General features: G+C 46.7%; 1 protein-coding gene across 1 annotated transcript in view; it reads left to right on the top strand.

Annotated features, from left to right (window-relative positions):
* Positions 1-2063: 2063 nt before the first annotated feature.
* MAP3K9 (mitogen-activated protein kinase kinase kinase 9) overlaps positions 2064-23115 on the top strand; it is a 137720-nt gene continuing 116668 nt past the window's right edge. Inside the window, exon 1 of the mRNA XM_069731554.1 lies at positions 2064-3091. Within this exon, the coding sequence (XP_069587655.1) occupies positions 2611-3091 (481 nt within the window). The 5' untranslated portion in view covers positions 2064-2610. The remainder of the gene's footprint in view (positions 3092-23115) is intronic.

The following is a 23115-nucleotide window of genomic DNA, read 5'->3' on the forward strand; positions in this document are numbered from 1 at the left end:
AGAAACAACACAAGGACAGCGCAGGTAACCTGCCAGTGACCACTGGTGCAGATATGGTCAGGATTTTACCTGCATAAAATCCTGACCAAATCCTGATGCAATCCTGAACGTGGACACATACCCTTACTGGTGGGCCCTTGGCACCCCAGTCCGACACTGTATTCACTGCACAGTACCACTCCTCCTGTCCTGTATATATACACTGCACAGTACTACATCTGTCCTGATCCTGGAGAGGCGACATTGGACTTTGGGAAGGTCAATACTTGTTTATTATTTCAAGTATTCCTGTGAGAAAAAAAAATTTATTGGAAAACCCATTTAATCCCCTATCCCAAGAACTTTCCAATCGCTGGGGTCCAACTGCTGGGACCCCCATGATCCCAAGAACTGTTGCTCTAAAGAGCACCAAGTAAATGGACCTGTGGTGCATATGCGCACTGTGGCGCCATTCACATGTTGCTCTTCAAATAACTCCTTAGGAGAATTGTTGAGGGGCACGACAAAGTATAGCAAAATTCACTGATCGGGAGTGGGGAGTGTATTAGTGTGTGGGCTGGTGGGGTTTGTGTGGCAGGGCGCCTTTTTTGAACCAGTCCAGCCCTGATTACATATAACAGAGGAATGCACCTGGGAGTGGAGGAAGGGGAACAAACCAAAATAGAGAGGGGAAGGGAATTACCACACATACAAACCAAGCAACAGTCACAGTTAACTCCTCCAGAACTTCTTCTCATATGAACTCCTCTCCCCCTAAGCCATGCAGCATATGCTAGCTCTGACATGGATCTGCATCAGAACCCAGATTATAAAGGGAATAGGAGTGGCTAACCAAGCTCAGCTGAGAGCTCAGGGTTTTCCAACATGGCCGATTAATCACTGTTCTGCCAAAAGAAATAAACACATTCAAAATGAAGGAGAAGTGCTTCTTCTCAGCGTAGGAGTAGGATCAATCAGATGCCACGGTCTTCTGGCTCCTCTGTTGTGGATACGCCACGATAGTGACACTGGTCAGATTTCAAAAACCTATTCATACAGTCATGTGCAGATTACATGCATTTTTTTGCTTGTTTCCTCATCTTCATTTTTTACCTGTTGATTTTTGAAGTCTATGGGATAAATCTGCACAGAAAACTCACTTTGCTGGAACTGTAAGACGCTGTGGTTTTTGCACAGCGAAAGTACAAAAACTCACCCAGACTAATTGTGAGAACTTAAGTGGACTAAAAAATAAGTAAGAAGCAGTAAAAAAAATTACAAATGAAAACAAATATATCTAAAGATAGATAAAAAAATACCGAATTTGGTTTATGCACTACAAAATGGTACCAATAGAAACTACAGCTGAACACGCAAAAACCAAGCTCTAAGTCAACTCCATCAATGGAAATATAAACCATAAAAAATAAAACCCAAAAAACAATGGTGGAATAGGATTTTTTTTTACCATTTTATGCCACCATTTTGTTTTCCTGTCTTCCAGTACATTCTATAATAGAGTGAATGGTGACATCCAAGATTACAGCTCATTCCGCAAAAAAAAAAGAAAGCCGTCGTCTGTCCGTTTTTCTTTGTCACCGGTTTATGAATCTTGGAGGAAAAGGCGTTAAAAAAACCTCGAAAGCGCTAAAGTGAAAACAATTGCCTGATCCTGAAGGGGTTAAGGATTCATTTTAAGCGGGACTTATCTGCGGGAAATATTAAGCACCAAATAATGTTTTTTTTTTTTTTGCAACATTTTTGCTTCATGGAGAAAAAACTAAACTTAAAAAAAATGGAGGGTTAATAACAATGTACTTTTCCCCTGTGACCTTGCTGACAGATTCTAGAATTGTTAATTTCCTCTCATGAACCAGAAACATCTTCTTGAAAAATGATGTTGTAGTCTGTATTAAATTGTAAATCACAAATAAAGTTTTGCTAAAAAAAAAAAAAAAAAAAAGCGCTGAGAGTCAGCAGGTTTGAAGACCAAGGGAAGGGGGCGTGAACAATAGGTTGAAGAGTAGGCCAATCAGAATCGGAAATGGAATTGATGGACGGCGGTGCCAGCCAATGAGATGACTGAGCGCCTCGTAGCCTGAGCGCTTCCTTCCCTGCTGTGGGGGTGCCGGGCGGATGGGTGCGGGCAGCAGATAGCGGGCGCTGGGGAGAGGAGAGATGCTGCGGGTCAGCCTCTTGGTGCCGAGTCTGCTGGGAGTAAAGTGAAGTGCAGCGCTGGGCTGTTTACGTGGGAGCGGACTGGGCTTCCTTTCTTTACGGCAAGTTGTGCTCTCTTCTTTAGGCCGTGTGTATCCTGCGGAGCGGGGCTACCCATGCTGGACGCGTTGCTGTGCACCTTTCTCCCACCCTGGGGCTGTTCCATACTGCAGCAGTTGCCATTTGCATGGGACTGCAGGACCCTGTGGCCACCGCTGGTGTCTGCCTGCTGCAAGAAATGAAAACTGCTGCTGCAAAGTGCTGAATTGTAAGAAACTTTGACACAGGAGGAGCAGTCCTGGTTGGCAGCTGGTTGGCACCAGTAGTACATGTGCCAGGCTCGCCCTCAGTCTATGACGTGCAGTGCATGGGCAGCAGGCTCCATACACCCGGCTTCACCTATGGATCGCTTCAATGGAGCCCCTCAGATCTCTGCTCTCCCTGCCTGGCACCAGTAAAGCCGCCTTCCCAGCGACCAGAGGCCCCCCCAATGCATCAGTGCTACCAGCGCCATTGGTTACTGACGATGAAGAAGAGGATGATCGAGAGAGTACTCCCACTAGACAGGAGTTTCTGGAGGAGTACGATGGTGGTGGTGGTGGTAGTGCCGAGGGGCAGCCGTCTGACTCTCTTACTAACCCCTTGTATTGGACTGCAGTGTTTGACTACGAGGCCTCCGCAGAGGATGAGTTGACCCTTCGTCTGGGGGACTTGGTCCAAGTGCTCTCCAAGGACTCACGCGTGTCTGGTGATGAGGGGTGGTGGACCGGAAAGATCCAGGATCGGGTGGGCATCTTCCCTAGCAATTATGTGACCAGGACGCAGAGCTTCTCCAGTAAACTACAAGGCAAGCGAGTGGAGGAGCTGCCCTGCTGCCCGGCGTCTGCCCTACAGTGTAAGGATGTCGGGTTTTCTTGCCATGTCGCGTCCGATCAGTAGGAATGCCCTCTTTGCTGATGTGTGATATATGTACCAGATATGATTATCTGAGCAGGGGCCAATTGGGACACAAAGCTCAAGGAGTCCATGTGCCCCTTTTTTTGTTTTTCTTATGAACAGTGGCATTTTGCGGTCTGAATATGCCATTTGGCAAGCACCCTGGTACGAAGTGTTGTGCCCCTTCTTGTTAGCTTCCCCTCATAATGTGATAGCATATCAGTATGGTGTTCTCTCACTTTATCATTGGCAGCGTGTAATGTTTTGTACCTCTGCTGATCTCAGCATTGTATTGGAAGATGCGCTGGTTACATTGTTTTACTTTGCACGGTGGCTCCTGTGCCACCCACCATGCAGGGCACTGACCTGGAGACCCCTTGGCAAAGGTTAATTTTGCAAAGGAATGTTAACTGCACATTCACACATTACTTATTCATGGTCAGTACTGCAATGCCTGGCCATGGGTTTCCTGACACAATCTGACATCCTCTCGTGCCTGTGGTACTGTTCATTTGTGTCAGCAGCCCCATGGCCAAGTCTGTTTTTGTGGACCCAATACAGAACATGAAAAATTGACGACTGGACATATGCACAGATGGGGCCATAGACTATAATGGTACCAGAAGAGCGAACGCGCTCTGCTATGCATCGTTTTCAGGCTTGTACTTCGTTAGCTGGCACCATTATAGTCTGTTGGTGTATACATCCAAATCCCGTTTTCTGAGGGTAATTTGAACGCAATCACCGACAGGACCCGCGAACTAAACACAATGTGAAAGCACCCTAAGGCTAGGGTCACATTGCGTTATGTGACCGCGTTTAACGGACTACGTTACACCGCGGCATAACGCGGTGTAACGTAGTCCGTTAACGCCGCCATTGCCTGTAATGGCGAACGCATCGCTAGCGCACGCCCACATTGGGCGTGCGCTAGCGATGTGCCGTCATTTGAGTGACAGACCGCGAACGCTGCTTGCAGGATCGGCTAACGTGATCCCTTTTGGGACATTGTGTTAGCGCAGTCTGTAGCGCTATGCGCTAAACGGACTGCCCTAACGCAATGTGACTCTAGCCTTAGGCTATGTTCAAACATAGTGTTTTTGCTGCATTTTTTTTTTCTGCAGCCAAAACTTGCTGTCTTGACCAGTAAAAATACAAAGCAAAAAAATGCTGTATTTAAAAATGCCTGATTTTCAGTATTTAGGCTGTGTTTTTTTTTTTTTTTTTTTTAATGCAGCGTTTTTAGCTGCGTATTACATTTGTGTTTTGTCAACAGTACATGTTTAAAGGGAACCTGTCACCCCCAAAATCGAAGGTGAGCTAAGCCCACCGGCATCAGGGGCTTATCTACAGCATTCTGATATATCCTGAAAGATGAGAAAAAGAGGTTAGATTATACTCACCCAGGGGCGGTCCCGGTATGATGGGTGTCGCGGTCCGGTTTCTTCCATCTTCATACAATGACGTCCTCTTTTTGTCTTCAGGCTGCGCCTCTGTTGAGGGCAGAGCAAAGTACTGCAGTCCGCAGGCGCCGGGAAAGGTCAGAGAGGCTCACCGCCTGCGCACTGCAGTACTTTGCTCTGCCCTTAACAGAGCCGCAGCCTGAAAAGTGTTCTTGTGTGTGCGCACATGAGATTTCTGAAATCTTATAGCTTTTGCTGCTGCTGTAAAACACCGTTTTTAATTTGCGCAAACGCATGCAAAAAAAACACCCCACTGCATGTGAACATGGCCTAAGGTCTCATTCAGACGTTAGTTTTTTTTTTTCTTTTTCACTTGAGACAGACCGTGTGATTTTCGTCATTGTGTTCAGTTTGCTTTTTTTGCTGAAGGGGAAAAAAAAAATCCACTTATCTGTCAGTGAAAATCAGATAGCAAATGGATGGCATCTGAGTGCTGTTCATTATTTATTTATTTATTTATTTTATATTTATTGTCTTCTAAATGGGCCACAAAAGAATTGTGGACGTGTGAACCGCCCCATAGATAGGTGAAAAACTGATATTTGGATGAGCCCTAAATGCAGTAAGTCAGTGCTGCATCGCAATAACTTTCAGCATTTGGTGGTGGTCTGGACCCTCACAGATCATAATGCCATGTCATAGTGATATATCCTCACTTTATAAGATAAGAAACTCCATCATGGCTAATGAGTACAACTGTAATGTTTTGGTGTCTGTATTTTGGCTCCTATTCCTGCTTCACCTCTGGTTATAATGACCTGGACTCACAGCCTCATAGACAAATGTGATGCTGGGACTAGAGGTTATGAACTGTGTTTGGGATGGGAATTGTTTCTTTAAAGGAAGAGTCAGACTAGGGTGCATAGACTGGCTGGCAGCCCACCCGAGCATGGCAGGACAGCTTGTGTTTCTATGCAGGTATCGCGCTCGTGTCTGGAGAATTGGCCAGTCCGTGCATAGCGTTGCGATCCTCGTCTGACTCTTGGCGAATATGAACACTAATATGTCTCCATATTAGTCAGGTAAGGCTAGGTTCAGATTGCGTTAGTGCAATCCGTTTAGCGCCTAGCGCTAGCAGATTGCGCTAACGCAATGTGTTGTAAAGGGGTCGCGTTAAACGTCCCCGCTTTTGCAGATCTCCGATCTGCGAGAGCGGGGAACAGACCACGGGCGCGCCGCGGGCGCTGCAAGCAGAGTCCGCGGCGCGCCACAAAACACCGGCACATCGCTAGCGCGTGCCGAAAGTGGCACGCGCTAGTGATGCGCGTCCCCATTGCTGTTAATGGGCGCGCTAACGGACGCGTTGCACGGCGTTAATTTCGCCATGCAACGCTGTCTGTTAGCGCGGTCCCATTAACGCAATGGGAACCTAGCCTTAGATGTAAGGCTACGTTTACATGAGATGCTTGTAACTGCACTGGTTATTAGCACTCGGTTCATTACAGGTAAAATATTTAAAATAAACGTTGCACCTGAAAAATAAACCCCAAAAACCAATGCAACAATGACCAAATTACAATTTCTGTGAAAGCGTACTAGTGTTTGTTTTATCTTTTTAATTTGAGTGTTGTGAACATGCAGTCACAATGTTAGGTCATTTGGAGGTTGTAGTGGGAGCCTGCTGAGCAATGATATATCTAAAGGTACCTTCACACATAACGATTTCGTTAACGATATCGTTGCTTTTTGTGACGTAGCAATGATATCGTTAACGAAATCGTTATGCGTGACAGCGACCAACGATCAGGCCCCTGCTGGGAGATCGTTGGTCGCTGGGAAAGATCAGGACCTTTTTTTTTTTTTTTTTTTTTTTTTTTTTGTCGCTGATCACCCGCTGTCATCGCTGAATCGGCGTGTGACGCCGATCCAGCGATGTGTTCACTTGTAACCAGGGTAAATATCGGGTTTCTAAGTTCAGGGCCGCACTTAGTAACCCGATATTTACCCTGGTTACCATAGTAAAAGTTAAAAAAACAAAAACAAAAAAAAACAGTACATACTCCCATTCCTGTAACGTCACCCAGCGTCAGCTTCCCTGCACTGTGTAAGCGCCGGCCGTAAAGCAGAGCGGTGACGTCACCGCTGTGCTCTGCTTTACGGCCGGCGCTGACACAGTCAGTGCGGGAAGCTGACGCCGGGGGACGTGACAGGAATGTGAGTATGTAGTGTTTTTTTTTTTTTTTTTAACTTTTACAATGGTAACCAGGGTAAATATTGGGTTACTAAGCGCGGCCCTGCACTTAGTAACCCGATGGTTACCCGGGGACTTCGGCATCGTTGAAGACAGTTTCAACGATGCCGAAGTTGTTCCCCTGATCTTTGGTCGCTGGAGAGAGCTGTCTGTGTGACAGCTCCCCAGCGACCACACAGCGACTTACCAACGGTCACAGCCAGATCGTATCGCTGGTCGTGATCGTTGGTAAATCGTTTACTGTAACGGTACCTTAAGACTGGATTCTCACATCTGACTGTCGCATGCTTCATACAGACTACGACGTTCCCATCCTGCTCAATTGTATTCTAGGGCCTTGTGTTGTCATGGGCCTTAAGGTACCGTTACACTAAACGATTTACCAATGATCACGACCAGCGATACAACCTTGCCGTGATCGTATTAAATCGTTGTGTAGTCGCTGGGGAGCTGTCACACAGACAGCTCTCTCCAGCGACCAACGATCAGGGGAACAACTTCGGCATCGTTGAAACTTTCTTCAATGATGCCGAAGTCCCCGAGTAACCTGGGTAAACATCAGGTTACTAAGTGCAGGGCCGCGCTTAGTAACCTGATATTTACCCTGGTTACCATTGTAAAAGTAAAAAAAACAAAAAAAAACCCACTACATACATACATTCCGATGTCTGTCACGTCCCCCGGCGTCAGCTTCCCTGCACTGTGTAAGCGCCGGCCGTAAAGCAGAGCGGTGATGCCACCGCTGTGCTCTGCTTTACGGCCGGCCGGCCGGCGCCGACACAGTCAGTGCGGGAAGCTGACGCCGGGGGACGTGACAGGAATGTGAGTATGTAGTTTTTTTTTGTTTTTTTGTTTTTTTTTAACTTTTACAATGGTAACCAGGGTAAATATCGGGTTACTAAGCGCGGCCCTGCGCTTAGTAACCCGATGTTTACCCTGGTTACCAGTGAACACACACACGCCGATTCAGCGATGACAGCGGGTGATCAGCAACCAAAAAAAGGTCCTGATCATTCTCAGCGACCAACGATCTCCCAGCAGGGGCCTGATCGTTGGTCGCTGTCACACATAACTATTTCGTTAACGATATCATTGCTACGTCACAAAACAACGATATCGTTAATGAAATCGTTATGTGTGAAGGTACCTTTACATGCAGAAAAGCAAACCACAGCTTACTGTAGTCTGGTCTGATTTATAGATGAGAGTAATTGCTTGCTCCTGTACTTGTCCATCATCGTTGCACTTTTTTTTTTTTTTTTTTTCTTTGAAACAAGCAAATCTTGTTGCACTCTCCTTCCCCCGGTCCTCAGGTGATGCTACTGGTATGTGGCTACAGCAATGACGTCACATAGATAAAACGGCACCAATCTGTGAGCTCTGTGGCTTTGAGCCGGGCTGATATGTGTACACTGTAATTCCCGCTCCATAACTGCTGAGCTCACTGGTTGATGTCCGCGCCGCTACCAACGTCGCATACCGGGAGCAGTGGCAGACACTCAAGACCCAGGGAAGGTCAATACAGTGTATTTTGTTGTTGTGTTTTTTTTTAATTTTTTTTATCAAACTGCAACACAATACAAATATATATTTGAAAAATAACTAGTGATGATCGATCGTGCAGGGAGAAGGCGTTCTCTACCTGCGGCTGCATGTCTCGCGGCTGCTCTAAAGTGACATATGCAGGGATTGTCTGTTAGGTCATCACTGCATGTATTGCAGCAGTCTAACAGCCGCGAGACATGCAGCCGCAGGGACTCGTATTCCCGGAGGCACTCCATTAGCGCACGAGGATGTGCAGATAACGCCTTCTCCCAGCACTTTCGACCATCACTAGTAACGACCCCATAAATTGATGTGCTGAAATACAGTGCCATGGCCTGGACCAGGGTCTTCTCATTAGGCCGTTTCCTGTGCTCCTTCAATTTCTTTTTCCTTCCTACTTTCGGATGTGGCACACCAGTCAGTCCTTTTTCACATTGCATATTTTGGTCAGGTTTTAGCTTCAAAAACACTGAAGATGTGCAAATCTTTAAAAAAAATTTTTGTTCCACACCTGGTTTTGGCTTACAATTTAATAATACAACATACCGACTATAACACCGCCATGTGAAAGTATCTGCGTGGCGCTTACATATTTTTGCTGTAAACTAGTTAACATTTTAGCAGAATCTGACTTTATTGTTTGGAGCTTTGGCCACTACAGAGTGAATGGTTGTCATAAAGCATTACATATCGCCTGCAGGAAAAACTTGCTGTAGCTTTCTGTGCAATACACCTGATCACTAGTGATGTGCGAGTCAATCGGCGCCTCTGCACCTTCGCACAGACACTGCAGCTGTACTCACGTTACTGGCTCCTGTCTGCAGTTCAGTACTATGCGGCAGCTGTAGACAGAAGCTGGCAATGGCACCCTGAACGCTGCTGTAGTTTGTGGGCATTCAGGTGATGTAAGGGTGCACTGATCTCTTGGCCACACCAAGGGTGCACCAAAAAACCCTCGTTTACGTAATATATATATATACGCAACGGGTATTCTAGAATCTATATATATATATATATAACTAGATTGTGGCCCGATTCTAACGCATCGGGTACTCTAGAATATGCATGTCCCAGTAGTATATGGACAATGATGATTCCAGAATTCGCGGCAGACTGTGCCCGTCGCTGATTGGTCGAGGCAACCATTATGACATCATCGTCGCTGTGCCCGTCGCTGATTGGTCGAGGCAACCTTTATTACATCGTCGCCATGGCAACCATTATAACATCATCGTCGCTGTGCCCGTCGCTGATTGGTCGAGGCCTGGCGGCCTCGACCAATCAGAGGCGCGGGATTTCCAAGACAGACAGACGGAAAAACCCTTAGGCAATCTATATATATAATTGTCTAAGGGTTTTTCTGTCTGTCTGTCTGTCCTGGAAATCCCGGCTCTCTGATTGGTCGAGGCCTGGCGGCCTCGACCAATCAGAGACCGGCACAGCATCGACGTAGAAATCCCGCGTCTCTGATTGGTCGAGGCCTGACCAATCAGCGACTTGGATTCCATGACAGACAGAGGCCGCGACCAATGAATATCCGTGACAGAAGGACAGACACAGAGATGGAAGTGACCCTTAGACAATTATATAGTAGATATATTATTAGATGGTGGCCCGATTCTAACGCATCGGGTATTCTAGAATATGTATGTACGTCGCGCTTAGCACTGCCCACGCGGTATATAGCACTGCCCACGCAGTATATTGCACTGCCCACATCCCGCACCGTATGCCTGCGGGAAAGTTGCCGGAAGGTGTGAATACAATGATTTTATTTTTTTAATTATTTTTAACATTAGATCTTTTTACTATTGAGTCTGCATAGGCAGCATCAATAGTTAAAAGTTGGTCACACAGGGTTAATAGCAGCGTTAACGGACTGCGTTACACCGCGTTTTGCTGTGGTGTAGCTCAGTCCGTTTCACGGACTGCTAAACCGCAATGGGGGCACTGACTGGAGGGGAGTAGGGAGGGGGCACTGACTGGAGGGGAATAGGGAAGGGCGAATTCGCGACCAATCAGCGACGCGGGATTTCCGTGACAGACAAACAGACGGAAGTACCCCTTACGGTGGGAGCGTCCCTCTGTCCGAAGCTTTTATAGACTGTGCCAGCGCGACGCACCGCGCCTGTGCAGTCTGGACAAGAGTGACGCAGCCGAACTTGCTTATCCCCCCCAATATACCGGCCATGGGGGCTCCACACACCCGTGTATCCCCCATAATATAGCGGCCATGGGGGCTCCGTGCTCTGCAGCTCCGGTCAGGGTAGATGTAGAGCCCAGCGGAGCTCCAGGACCTTCGATGATGTCACCAGCATGTGACGCGAGTGGGCGGAGTCAGCCCTTGCTGTGCTGGCTGCAGGGGTGCTGTATCCATTATAGCCAGCGCTGCACTCAGGCAGTAAGTACAGCCACACTCACGCAGTACAGCCACACTCACGCAGTACAGCCACACTCACGCAGTACAGCCACACTCACGCAGTACAGCCACACTCACGCAGTACAGCCACACTCACGCAGTACAGCCACACTCACGCAGTACAGCCACACTCGCCCGCACTCACGCAGTACAGCCACACTCGCCCGCACTCACGCAGTACAGCCACACTCGCCCGCACTCACGCAGTACAGCCACACTCGCCCGCACTCACGCAGTACAGCCACACTCGCCCGCACTCACGCAGTACAGCCACACTCGCCCGCACTCACGCAGTACAGCCACACTCGCCCGCACTCACGCAGTACAGCCACACTCGCCCGCACTCACGCAGTACAGCCACACTCGCCCGCACTCACGCAGTACAGCCACACTCGCCCGCACTCACGCAGTACAGCCACACTCGCCCGCACTCACGCAGTACAATATGGCTCTGAATACCTCAGAATTCATTCGGCTGCTTCTGTCCTGTGTCACATCATCAATAAACACTAGTGACCCAGTGGCACTGGCAGCCATGCATGCCCAAGCCATCACACTGCCTTTTACAGATGATGTGGTATGCTTTGGATCATGAGCTGTACCACGCCTTCACCATACTTTTCTCTTTCCAGCATTCTGGTAGAGGTTGATCTTGGTTTCATCTGTCCAAAGAATGTTCTTCCAGAACTGTGCTGGCTTTTTTAGATTTTTTTTTTAGCAAAGTCCAGTCTAGCCTTTTTATTCTTGATGCTTATGAGTGGCTTGCACCGTGCAGTGAACCCTCTGTATTTACCTTCATGCAGTCTTCTCTTTATGGTAGATTTGGATATTGATACGCCGACCTCCTGGAGAGTGTTGTTCACTTGGTTGGCTGTTGTGAAGGGGTTTCTCTTCACCATGGAGATTATTCTGTGATCATCCACCACTGTTGTCTTCCGTGGGCGCCCAGGTCTTTTTGCATTGATGAGTTCACCAGTGCTTTTTCTCAGGATGTACCAAACTGTAGATTTTGCCACTCCTAATATTGTAGCAATTTCTCGGATGGGTTTTTTCTGTTTTCGCAGCTTAAGGATGGCTTGTTTCACCTGCATGGAGAGCTCCTTTGACCGCATGTTTACTTCACAGCAAAACCTTCGAAATGCAAGCACCACACCTCAAATCAACTCCAGAACTTTTATCTGCTTAAGAATGACATAACGAAGGGATTGTCCACACCTGTCCATGAACTAGCCTGGGAGTCAATTCTCCAATTACTTTTGGTCCCTTTAAAAACAGGGTGGCACATGTTAAGGAGCTGAAACTCCTAAACCCTTAAACCAATTTTAATGTGGATACCCTCAAATGAAAGCTGAAAGTCTGAACTTCAACTGCATCTGAATTGTTTTGTTTATAATTCATTGCGGTAATGTCTATAACCAAAATTAGAAAAATGTTGTCTGTCCAACTATATATGGACCTAACTGTATATGTGTGTGTGTGTGTGTGTGTGTGTGTAATATATACATACATACATACATACACACTAGATGGTGGCCCGATTATAACGCATCGGGTATTCTAGAATATGCATGCCCACGTAGTATATTGCACAGCGACGGAGTATACAGACTTAAAATAAAAAATAAACATATACTCACCCTCCGTTGAAGTCCTAGCCCTGTGTCCTGTGCACGCGGCAGCTTCCGGTCCCAGGGTTGTTATGGGCGCAGGACCTATGATGACTTCACGGTCACATGACCGTGATGTGATGGCAGGTCCTTCTCGCATACCATCCTTGCCACCGGAACCTGCCGCTTGCATGGAGCGTTCACCGGAGCGTCGGGAGGATCGGGGAAGGTGAGTATATAATGATTTTTTTATTATTTTTAACATTAGATCTTTTTACTATTGATGCTGCATAGGCAGCATCAATAGTAAAAATTTGGTCACACAGGGTTAATAGCAGCGTTAATGGAGTGCTTTACACTGTGGCATAATGCGGTCTGTTAGTGCTGCCATTAACCCTGTGTGAGCACTGACTGGAGGGGATAATGGAGCGGGCACTGACTGCGGGGAGGAAGGAGCAGCCATTTTGGCGCCGGACTGTGGCCATCGCTGATTGTTTTGCCGCGACCAATCAGCGAATTGGATTTCCGTGACACAGAGGCAGCGACCAATGAATATCCGGGACAGACACATGGCTGCCGCGACCAATCGGCGAAGGCCACAGTCCGATTAGTCCCTCCCCTACTCCCCTGCACTCACTGCCCAGCGCCCGCTCCGTAATCCCCTCCACACATCGCTCACACAGGGTTAATGGCAGCTGTAACGGCCCGCGGTGTAACTCACTCCGTTACCACTGCTATTAACCCTGTGTGTCCCCAACTATTTACTATTGATGCTGCCTATGCAGCATCAATAGTAAAAATAGGTCATGTTAAAAAAAAAAAACAAAAAAACCTGCTATACTCATGTGACCGCAACGTCATCATAGGTCCTGCTCACCCCAGCCCTGGGACCGCAAGCTGCCGCTTGCAATGGAGCGATCCCGGGAGCGTGGCGAGGAGCGAGAAAGGCGGCAGATGGTAAGTATAGCAACGGGCCTTCAGAAGGTGAGTATATGTTTTTTTTTTTAAATCTCTATACTACGTGGCTCTGTGCTGGCCAATATACTACGTGGCTGGGCAATATCCTATGTGGCTGGACAATATCCTACGTAGACATGCATATTCTAGACTACCCGATGCGTTCGAATCGGGCCACCATCTAGTGTGTATATGTGTGTGTGTATATATATATATATATAATTACGCACGCGTGATTACTTCACATTACGTGGCCAATTTAGTTAAATCTGTGTGGAATATCTCTGGTGTTGAAATATGTTGTCAAAATGCTTCTATCAGCTTAGTTTTTGCCTTTTAACCCCTTAACGACCGCCGATACGCCTTTTAACGGCGGCCGCTAAGTGTACTTAAACCACAGCGCCGGCTGTGGAAAAAGTAAATGGCGCCCCCTAGAGTCTGATTTTCTCTGGGGTCTCGGCTGCCGGGGGTAGCCGAGACCCCAGAGAACATGATTCGGGGCTTTTTACCGACCCCGCTTTTGCGATCGCCGGTAATTAACCGTTTACCGGCGATCGCAAAAAAACAAAAACAAACGTGATTTCTTTTTAATTTCTCTGTCCTCCGATGTGATCGCACATCAGAGGACAGAGAAAAGGGGTCCCAGATAGCCCCCCGATACTCACCTGTCTCCCCTGGTGCTCCTCATGGCTCCCGATGGGCGCCCCCATCTTCTTCCGGCAAAAAAATGGCGGGCGCAGTGCGCCCGCCGGCCGGCATCGGGAGAATCTTTGGGGTCTCGGCTGCCGGGGGTAGCCGAGACCCCAAAGAACATGATCGGGGTCGGTTTTACTGACCCCTGTTTTGCGATCGCCGGTAATTAACTGTTTACCGGCGACCGCAAAAAAAAAAAGTAATGTGTAATTCTCTGTCCTCTGATGTGATCGCACATCAGAGGACAGAGAAATGGGGGGATTCGGGGACCCTATTATACTTACCGGTGTCCCTGGGTCCTCCTGCGTCTTTCTCCTGCCTGCCGGAGTCTTCATGGGGAAAGAAAATGGCGGGCGCATGCGCAGTGCGCCTGCCATCTGTCGCCATCTGCCGGCCGGCAGGAGAAGAGCAGTTGGGGCTAAAATTAGGGCTAGGGTTACGGTTGGGGCTAAATTTAGGGTTAGGGTTGGGGCTAAATTTAGGGTTAGGCTTCTTTCACACTTACGTCGGTACGGGGCCGTTGCAATGCGTCGGCCAGACATACCGACGCACATTGTGAAAATTGTGCACAACGTGGGCAGCGGATGTAGTTTTTCAACGCATCCGCTGCCCAATCTATGTCTTGGGGAGGAGGGGGCGGAGTTACGGCCACGCATGCGCGGTCTGAAATGGCGGACGCGACGTACAAAAAAAGTTACATTGAACTTTTTTTGTGCCGACGGTCCGCCAAAACACAACTGATCCAGTGCACGACGGACGCGACGTGTGGTCATCCGTCACGATCCGTCGGCAATACAAGTCTATGGGCAAAAAACGCATCCTGCGGGCACATTTGCAGGATCCGTTTTTTGTCCAAAACGACGGATTGCGACGGATGCCAGACGACGCAAGTGTGAAAGTAGCCTTAGGGTTAGAGCTAGGGTTGGGGCTAAAGTTAGGGTTAGAGTTGGGATTAGGGTTACGCTTGGGATTAGAGTTTGGTTTGGGATTAGGGTTAAGGTTAGGGTTGTGATTAGGGTTGTATTGGGATTAGGGTTAGGTTTGAGGTTAGGGTTGAGATTAGGATTAGGGGTGTGTTGGATTTAGGCTTTTGATTAGGGTTGTTTTGGGGTAAGGGTTGTGATTATCGTTAGGGTTAGTGATTAGGATTATGGATCGGGTTGGGGTTAGGGGTGTGTTGGGGTTAGGGTTGGAGCTAGATTTGGGGGGTTTCCACTGTTTAGGCACATCAGGGGCTCTCTTAAGGTACCGTCACACTAGACGATATCGCTAGCGATCCATGACGTTGCAGCATCCTCGCTAGCGATATCGTCCAGTGTGACAGGCAGCAGCGATCAGGATCCTGCTGTGCTGTCGCTGGTCGGGGAAGAAAGTCCAGAACTTTGTTTCGTCGCTGGACTCCCCGCAGACATCGCTGAATCGGCGTGTGTGACACCGATTCAGCGATGTCTTCGCTGGTAACCAGGGTAAACATCGGGTAACTAAGCGCAGGGCCGCGCTTAGTAACCCGATGTTTACCCTGGTTACCATCCTAAAAGTAAAAAAAACAAACGCTACATACTTACCTACCGCTGTCTGTCCTCGGCGCTCTGCTTCTCTGCTCTGGCTGTGAGCACAGCGGCCGGAAAGCAGAGCGGTGACGTCACCGCTCTGCTTTCCGGCTGCCCGGTGCTCACAGCCAGAGCAGAGAAGCACAGCGCCGAGGACAGACAGCGGTAGGTAAGTATGTAGCGTTTGTTTTTTTTACTTTTAGGATGGTAACCAGGGTAAACATCGGGTTACTAAGCGCGGCCTTGCGCTTAGTTACCCGATGTTTACCCTGGTTACCGGGGACCTCGGGATCGTTTGTCGCTGGAGAGCTGTCTGTGTGACAGCTCTCCAGCGACCAAACAGCGACGCTGCAGCGATCCGGATCGTTGTCGGTATCGCTGCAGCGTCGCTTAGTGTGACGGTACCTTATACGTGACTTGGCGTCCGATCTCAATTCCAGCTAATTCTGCATTGAAAAAGTCAAACGCTGCTCCTTCACTTCCAAGTTCTGCGGTGCGCCCAAAAAGTGGTTTACCCCCACATATGGGGTATTGGCGTATTCAGGGGAAAATGCATAACAAAATTTATGGTTACGTTTCTGCTTTTACACTTGTGAAAATAAAAAAAATGGTTCTGAGTTAAAATGTTTGCAAAAAAAAGGTAAATGTTCATTTTTTCCTTCCACGTTGTTTCAGTTCCTGTGAAGCACGTAAAGGGTTAATAAACTTCTTGAATGTGGTTTTGAGAACCTTGAGGGGTGTAGTTTTTAGAATGGTGTCACACTTCGTTATTTTCTATAATATAGACCCCTCAAAATGACTTCAAATGTGATGTGGTCCCTAAAAAAAAAAAAAAGAAAAAAAAGAAATGGTGTTGTAAAAATGAGAAATTGCTGGTCAACTTTTAACCCTTATAACTCCCTAACAAAAAAAATTTTGTTTCCAAAATTGTGCTGATGTAGACATGTGGGAAATGTTATTTATTAACTATTTTTCGTGACATATCTCTCTGATTTAAGGGCATAAAAATACAAAGTTTGAAAATTGCAAAATTTTAAAAATTTTCGCCATATTTCCATTTTTTTTTTCATAAATAATCGCAAGTAATATCGAAGAAATGTTACCACTATCATGAAGTACAATATGTCACAAAAAAACAATCTCAAAATCAGCGGGATCCGTTGAAGCGTTCCAGAGTTATAACCTCATAAAGTGACAGTGGTCAGAATTGTAAAAATTGGCTCGGTCATGAAGTACCAAAGTGGCTCTGTCACTAAGGGGTTAATAATTACATTTCTGTTTATTTGTGTTGTGGTTTTTGTGTGCAGAGTAAATTTTTTTTAACACATTCTGTTTTGCTAACAGCAGTTATTAACCCGGGCGAAGCCGGGTAGTACAGCTAGTATATGTGTATCTATCTCTATCCTTGTTACAAGTGAAAAAATTGCTATGTCGCCATTTTGGGCTATTTAATTGCACTTTTTTCACCTGTAACAAGTGTGCTGCCATTTTTTTTTAATTTTCTATATAGAGGTTTGGTCATTACTTTAGGCACCGTACCCATGTATGCCTCTGCTTGTTGAACTCTCCATGTGCTGTAGAATGTATGTCAACAAGGACAGGGTCCTCTCCCCTCTGTACCAGTCTGTCATTGTAAATTTGATTACTGCTAACGATATCTACAACCCTGTATGTAACCCCTTTTCTCATGTACAGCACCATGGAATTAATGGTGCTATATAAATAAATAATAATATTCAGTCCATGTTCATATGAAATCCCACAACAGCCTCTAATAATAAATAATAAATGCACAATAAGCCCCAGCAATGCTTTTTGTGTTTCGGTGAAATGTTTTTCTAGAGGTGATTAATCTGACATGGTGACACAATGATTGCACGTCCTGCAATGATTTTCTTTTTACTTGATTTGGCCTCCTATTGTAAATGTCTTCCACACCTTGTAGTTGGAGCAGGAGGAAACCTCCTCCCTTCTCATGGTATGGGGACCTAGCTTTGTTTAGTGTGTGCATTGTTTCCTGTTCATACTGAGCCTGTGACCTTACTGAACGCATAGATCGCAGAGGAATCCCTCGTTACAGAGCGTGTTCATTGTATGGACAAATATATAGTTTGTGGCGGAAAATTATTATTTTATTTATATAACACCATTGATTCCATGGTGCTGTACATGAGAAGGGGGTTTCATACAAATTAGATATCACTTACAGTAAACTAACAATTACAGACTGATACAGAGGGGCGAGGACCCTGCCCTTGCGGCTTACATTCTAAAGGATGGTGGGTCAGTGCAGGCTGTAGGCTTTCCTGAAGAGGTGGGTTTTCAGGTTCCATCTAAAGGATCCGAATGTGGTTGATAGTTGGACGTGTGGAGGCAAAGAATTCCAGAGGATGGGGGATATTCGGGAGAAGTCTTGGAGGCGGTTGAGTTAGGAGCGAATAAGTGGAGGAGAGAAGGTCTTGAGAGGATCGGAGATTACGGGAAGGAAGATTATCGGGAGATACGGTGCCACACGAAAGGTTGATACATAAAATGGGGATAGGGGAAAATATGTGTAAGTGGGTTATGAGCTGGCTCAGGGATAGGAAACAAAGGGTGGTTATTAATGGAGCACACTCGTACTGGGTCGAGGTTAGCAGTGGTGTACCACAGGGGTCAGTATTGGGCCCTCTTCTTTTTAACATATTTATTTAATGACCTAGTAGTGGGCATTCAGAGCAGAATTTCAATATTTGCAGATGACACTAAACACTCCAAGGTAATCAATACAGAGGAGGACAATTTTATATTACAGTTTGATTTATGTAAACTAGAAGCTTGGGCTGCGAAATGGCAAATGAGCTTTAATGGGGATAAATGTAAGGTCATGCACTTGGGTAGAAGTAATAAGATGTATAATTATGTGCTTAATTCTAAAACTCTGGGCAAAACCGTCAATGAAAAAGACCTGGGAGTATGGGTGGATGACAAACTCACATTTAGTGGCCAGTGTCAGGCAGCTGCTACAAAGGCAATTAAAATAATGGGATGCATTAAAAGAGGCATAGATGCTCATAAGGAGAACATAATTTTACCTCTATACAAGTCACTAATTCGACCACACTTAGAATACTGTGTACAGTTCTGGTCTCCGGTGTATAAGAAAGACCTAGCTGAACTGGAGCGGATGCAGAGAAGAGCGACCAAGGTTATTAGAGGACTGGGGGGTCTGCAATACCAAGAGAGGTTATTACACTTGGGGCTATTTAGTTTGGAAAAGCGAAGGCTAAGGGGTGATCTTATTTTAAAGGGAACCTGTCACCCCGAAAATCGCGGGTGAGGTAAGCCCACCGGCATCAGGGGCTTATCTGCAGCATTCTGGAATGCTGTAGATAAGCCCCCGATGTTACCTGAAAAAGGAGAAAAAGACGTTCTATTATACTCACCCATGGGCGGTCCCGCTGCTGGTCAGGTCGGATGGGCGTCTCTGGTCCGCTGCGGCGCCTCCCATCTTCATTACAAGACGTCCTCTTCTGATCTTCAGCCACGGCTCCGGCGCAGGCGTACTTTGCTCTGCCCTGTTGAGGGCAGACAAAGTACTGCAGTGCACAGGCGCCGGGCCTCTGACCTTTCCGGCGCCTGCGCACTGCAGTACTGTCCTCTGCCCTCAACAGGGCAGAGCAAAGTACGCCTGCGCCGGAGCCGTGGCTGAAGATCAGAAGAGGACGTCCTTGTGATGTCGTTAATTGCGATAGGTCAGGTAAGGAAGATCAATGAGACTGAGGAAAGATGATGAGTTGAGATTTGTCCCCATTGAGTTTGAGGAGTAGGAGGAGGATATGGCTGATGGACACTCCGGGATTCTGGACAGCAGAGAGGTGACGTCTGGGCCAGAAAGGTAGCTCTGAGTGTCATCAGCATAAAGGTGCTACTGGAATCCATGAGACTTTGAGTTGTCCCAGGCCAAGTGTATAGATTGAGAAGAGTAGGGATCGTAGAATAGAGCCTTGGGGGACTCCAACAGAGAGAGGGTGGGATGAGGAGGAAGTGTGGGAGTGGGAGACGCTGAATATGCAGTTGGAAAGGTATGAGGAGATCCAGGATAGGGCAAGGTCTTTGATGCCAAAGGAGGAGAGGATCTGTAGTAGGAGGCAGAAAGTGATTTTGGTCAGGGCTGTCTCATTTGAGTAAGAACATGACTGGCTACACAGATCCCTGACTCCAGCCCCATCAAACAGCTTTGGGATGTACTAAAATGTACATTTAAGAGCCGTGTCCTCTTGTCCAATGTTGGTGCCTTTTGAGAATTTTTACCAATTCATCCAGAAAGCATTTATTAAGTCATACACTAACAAAAATCTTGCAGAAAACCTTTCCAGAAGAGCAGAAGCTGTTATATCTGCAAAGAAGGGGGAGAGATGTACTGCATGATGGGGCTCTGTATACAGGGGCTGAGATTAGTTGACCTGTATTGGAGCCACCTGCTGAGTGACCGGTGATGTGAAACTGCAAATAATGCACTGTTGATCCATATGGTAGAAAATTATCTTTTGTCATTTGCATCAATAGAAAAGCACATGCCGTTGCACAAAACATCTGTCAGCAGCAGGCCGAAACAATGCTCTATTTGGTGTTGTGGAGGATTTGTTGCGCTCTGCTAGAACTAGCTTAGGATGTAAAATCACATCGCAGCCCTATTGATGTGATATCGGCCAGCCTTGGTACACTAAAGGACCAGAAGTTGTTGGCTCCTGACTCTCCCAGAACAAACAGTAGGAAAGCACACCCCATCCTCTGACATCATTCTAATTAATACATGTGTTAACATCTTGATATAAGCCTTTGTACGTAGAATATAGCAGGGCGCTGGTGAGCGGTTCTCGTTTTGTATAACCTGTTAAGTGATTCCTTATTCACAAGGGTGTGGACACAGCGTGATATGTCCTATCATGTACAGCTCCGGATGAGTCTCTGGTCCACCAACCATATTTTTACGTTTGTTGCAACCAGCCATTATGATAATAAAATCATTTAGGGGGAAAGAAATGTAGTCTGGGGGGGGGGGGGGGGGGGGGGGTCAGGTGGTCATAAGGTAGACCGCCTCCCACCAGCCCATAACATAACTCTTGTTTAATCCTCTCAACACGTAGTGTGCTGGAGGAAACTACTCTGGTTTCACATCACTGACACCATTGTCACAGGGTCCTTCTCTAGTATCACATAATCAATAGAGCAAGAGAATAGTGAACAATTCCAAGACCTTTATTTGGGCAAAAGTACGAAAGGTCCATATATGATCCACCACACAAAGGATAAGCTAGTTCAGTAACAGAACAAAAGTCCAACAATCCAGCAGACAGAGTATAACATAGTCCATATTCTCTTCTTTCTCTCTCTGAGGTGCTGTGATCACATCATAGTTCCACACAGGACTGATCTATGTCTCACCTCCCTGATATTTTAAAGGGAATCTGTCACTCCATTTTTTGCATATAAGCTAAGGCCACTGCCATCAGGGGCTTGTCTACAGCATTCTATAATGAGATAAGCCTCCGATGTAACCTGAAGGATAAGAAAAACAAGTTAGATAATGCGGTCTGGTCCGGGGCCTCCCATCTTCATACAATGACGTCCTCTTCTTGTCTTCCTGTCGCGGCTCCTGCGCAGGCGTACTTTGCCCTGTTGAGGACAGTGTAAAGTACTGCAGTGCGCAGGTGCTTGGCCTCTCTGACCTTTCCCGTCGCCTGCGCACTGCAGTACTTTGCTCTGCCCTCAACAGGGCAAATCAGTACGCCTGCGCAGGAGCCATGACCGGAAGACAAGAAGAGGACGTCATCGTATGAAGATGGGAGGCCCCGGACCGCGACGCCCATTGTACCGGACCGCAGTGGGAACGCACCTGGGTGAGTATAATCTAACTTGTTTTTCTTATCTTTCAGGTTACATCAGGGGGGGGGCGCTTATCTACAGCATTACAGAATCCTGTAGATAAGCCTCTAATGATGGTGGCCTTAGTTTATAGGCGAAAAATGGGGTGACAGATTCCCTTTAAAAGTCCCTCTCCTCATTCACAGGTCAGGAGGGGGAAGGTCTCAGGGTCTCATTGTTTCAACAAGCTAGGTCACCATGTCATTAGCATATTGGCAAACAGGATTATTCACTGACCCTGTGGGAAGACAACAATACAGTACTGTGGGGGCTGATATCAGATGGCAAATAACTCCTCCTACAAGAGAACACCAAGATAATCAGTAAAATATTAATACAAATAAAGTGATATCCACATACCGTGTTTCCCGTAAATAGTGCGCCCCCTGAAAGTAAGGCATGCTAGGGGGAACACTGTGCCTGCTAATATAGGCCACCCCTTCCCCCCTGAAAGTAAGGCATACCTTGTTCAATGCATGGGGCATGCAGTTGTGTCTCGCTCCCGCTGTCCAGTGCCCGCCACTGCAGCTGCGCTGTTCGCAGGAGTTAATCACAGGCTCGGAGCTGTGTGCCGATCTCTGCCCATGAGCCCTGCGCCAATCACCGCGCAGGAACCATGGGTCAGCTGATGTCATCCATAGCCTCTGATTGTTCCTGGGCTGTGATTGGCCCAGGGCTCCTGCGCTCTGATTTGGCCCAGGGCTCCTGCGCTCTGATTGGCCCAGGGCTCCTGCACCACCAAAGCACTGAAAGCAGCACCGTGGAGGAAACCAGTCAGAAAGTGAAAGTGTGTGTACGGTACACACATGGGAGGCTTCAGTGGGATACTGTGATTACACTGGTCAGCGCAATTTTTCTGGCAAAAGGTTTTAAAACATATTAAGTCAATTTTGGCTGAGCTGATTACGAATATGAACTCTGTTTTTGGCTTTCACATCAGGATTTCAAGATATTTTCAATTTTTGATGAAAATTACTCCTAATGTTTTATGATAAAAACACATGATTTTCGGTACTACATTTAGTATATTTTTAATCAAGGAATAACAAAGATTACAAAGTCTATGTACAGCAAATCAAATATACTTACAGAATTAAACTACAAAATATAAAAACACATATATATGGCACACAGATGAATGACAAATGGCAGCTATTTGAACTTTCTTTTCTTGGCTGATCTGTGATGTACAGCTTCTGGTTGTCTCTCATCAAGCTCCAGCAATAGTCAGCCATCATATGTGAGTCCCACCGGCCGTGATACCGTTCTTCCATTGTTTTAATGTCCTTTGTTCCTCGCTCACATCCCCAAGGTTCTCTGGAAAAAAGTCCAAATGGCTGTGTAAATGGTGAATCTTGATACTCATTCTACATCCAAGTTTTCGCAGACTCATTAGTAGCTCTTCCACAATCTCTTCATAGTTGTCTGCTTTCCTATTCCCTAGAAACTTCTGCACCACATTACAAAATGCATTCCAAGCTCTTTCTTCTGTCTCATTCATTGATGTGATAAAATTTGGGTCTCTCATAAGTGTTCTTATTTGAGGTCCATCAAATATTCCAGCCTTTTTCTTCTCTTCACTAAGACCAGGAAAAGTTGAACATATATAGTTAAAGCATTCTCCACTGTGATTGAGAGCTTTGACGAACTG

The sequence above is a fragment of the Ranitomeya imitator genome, chromosome 1 (assembly GCF_032444005.1).
Source record: "Ranitomeya imitator isolate aRanImi1 chromosome 1, aRanImi1.pri, whole genome shotgun sequence".
Taxonomy (NCBI): Eukaryota; Metazoa; Chordata; class Amphibia; order Anura; family Dendrobatidae; genus Ranitomeya; species Ranitomeya imitator.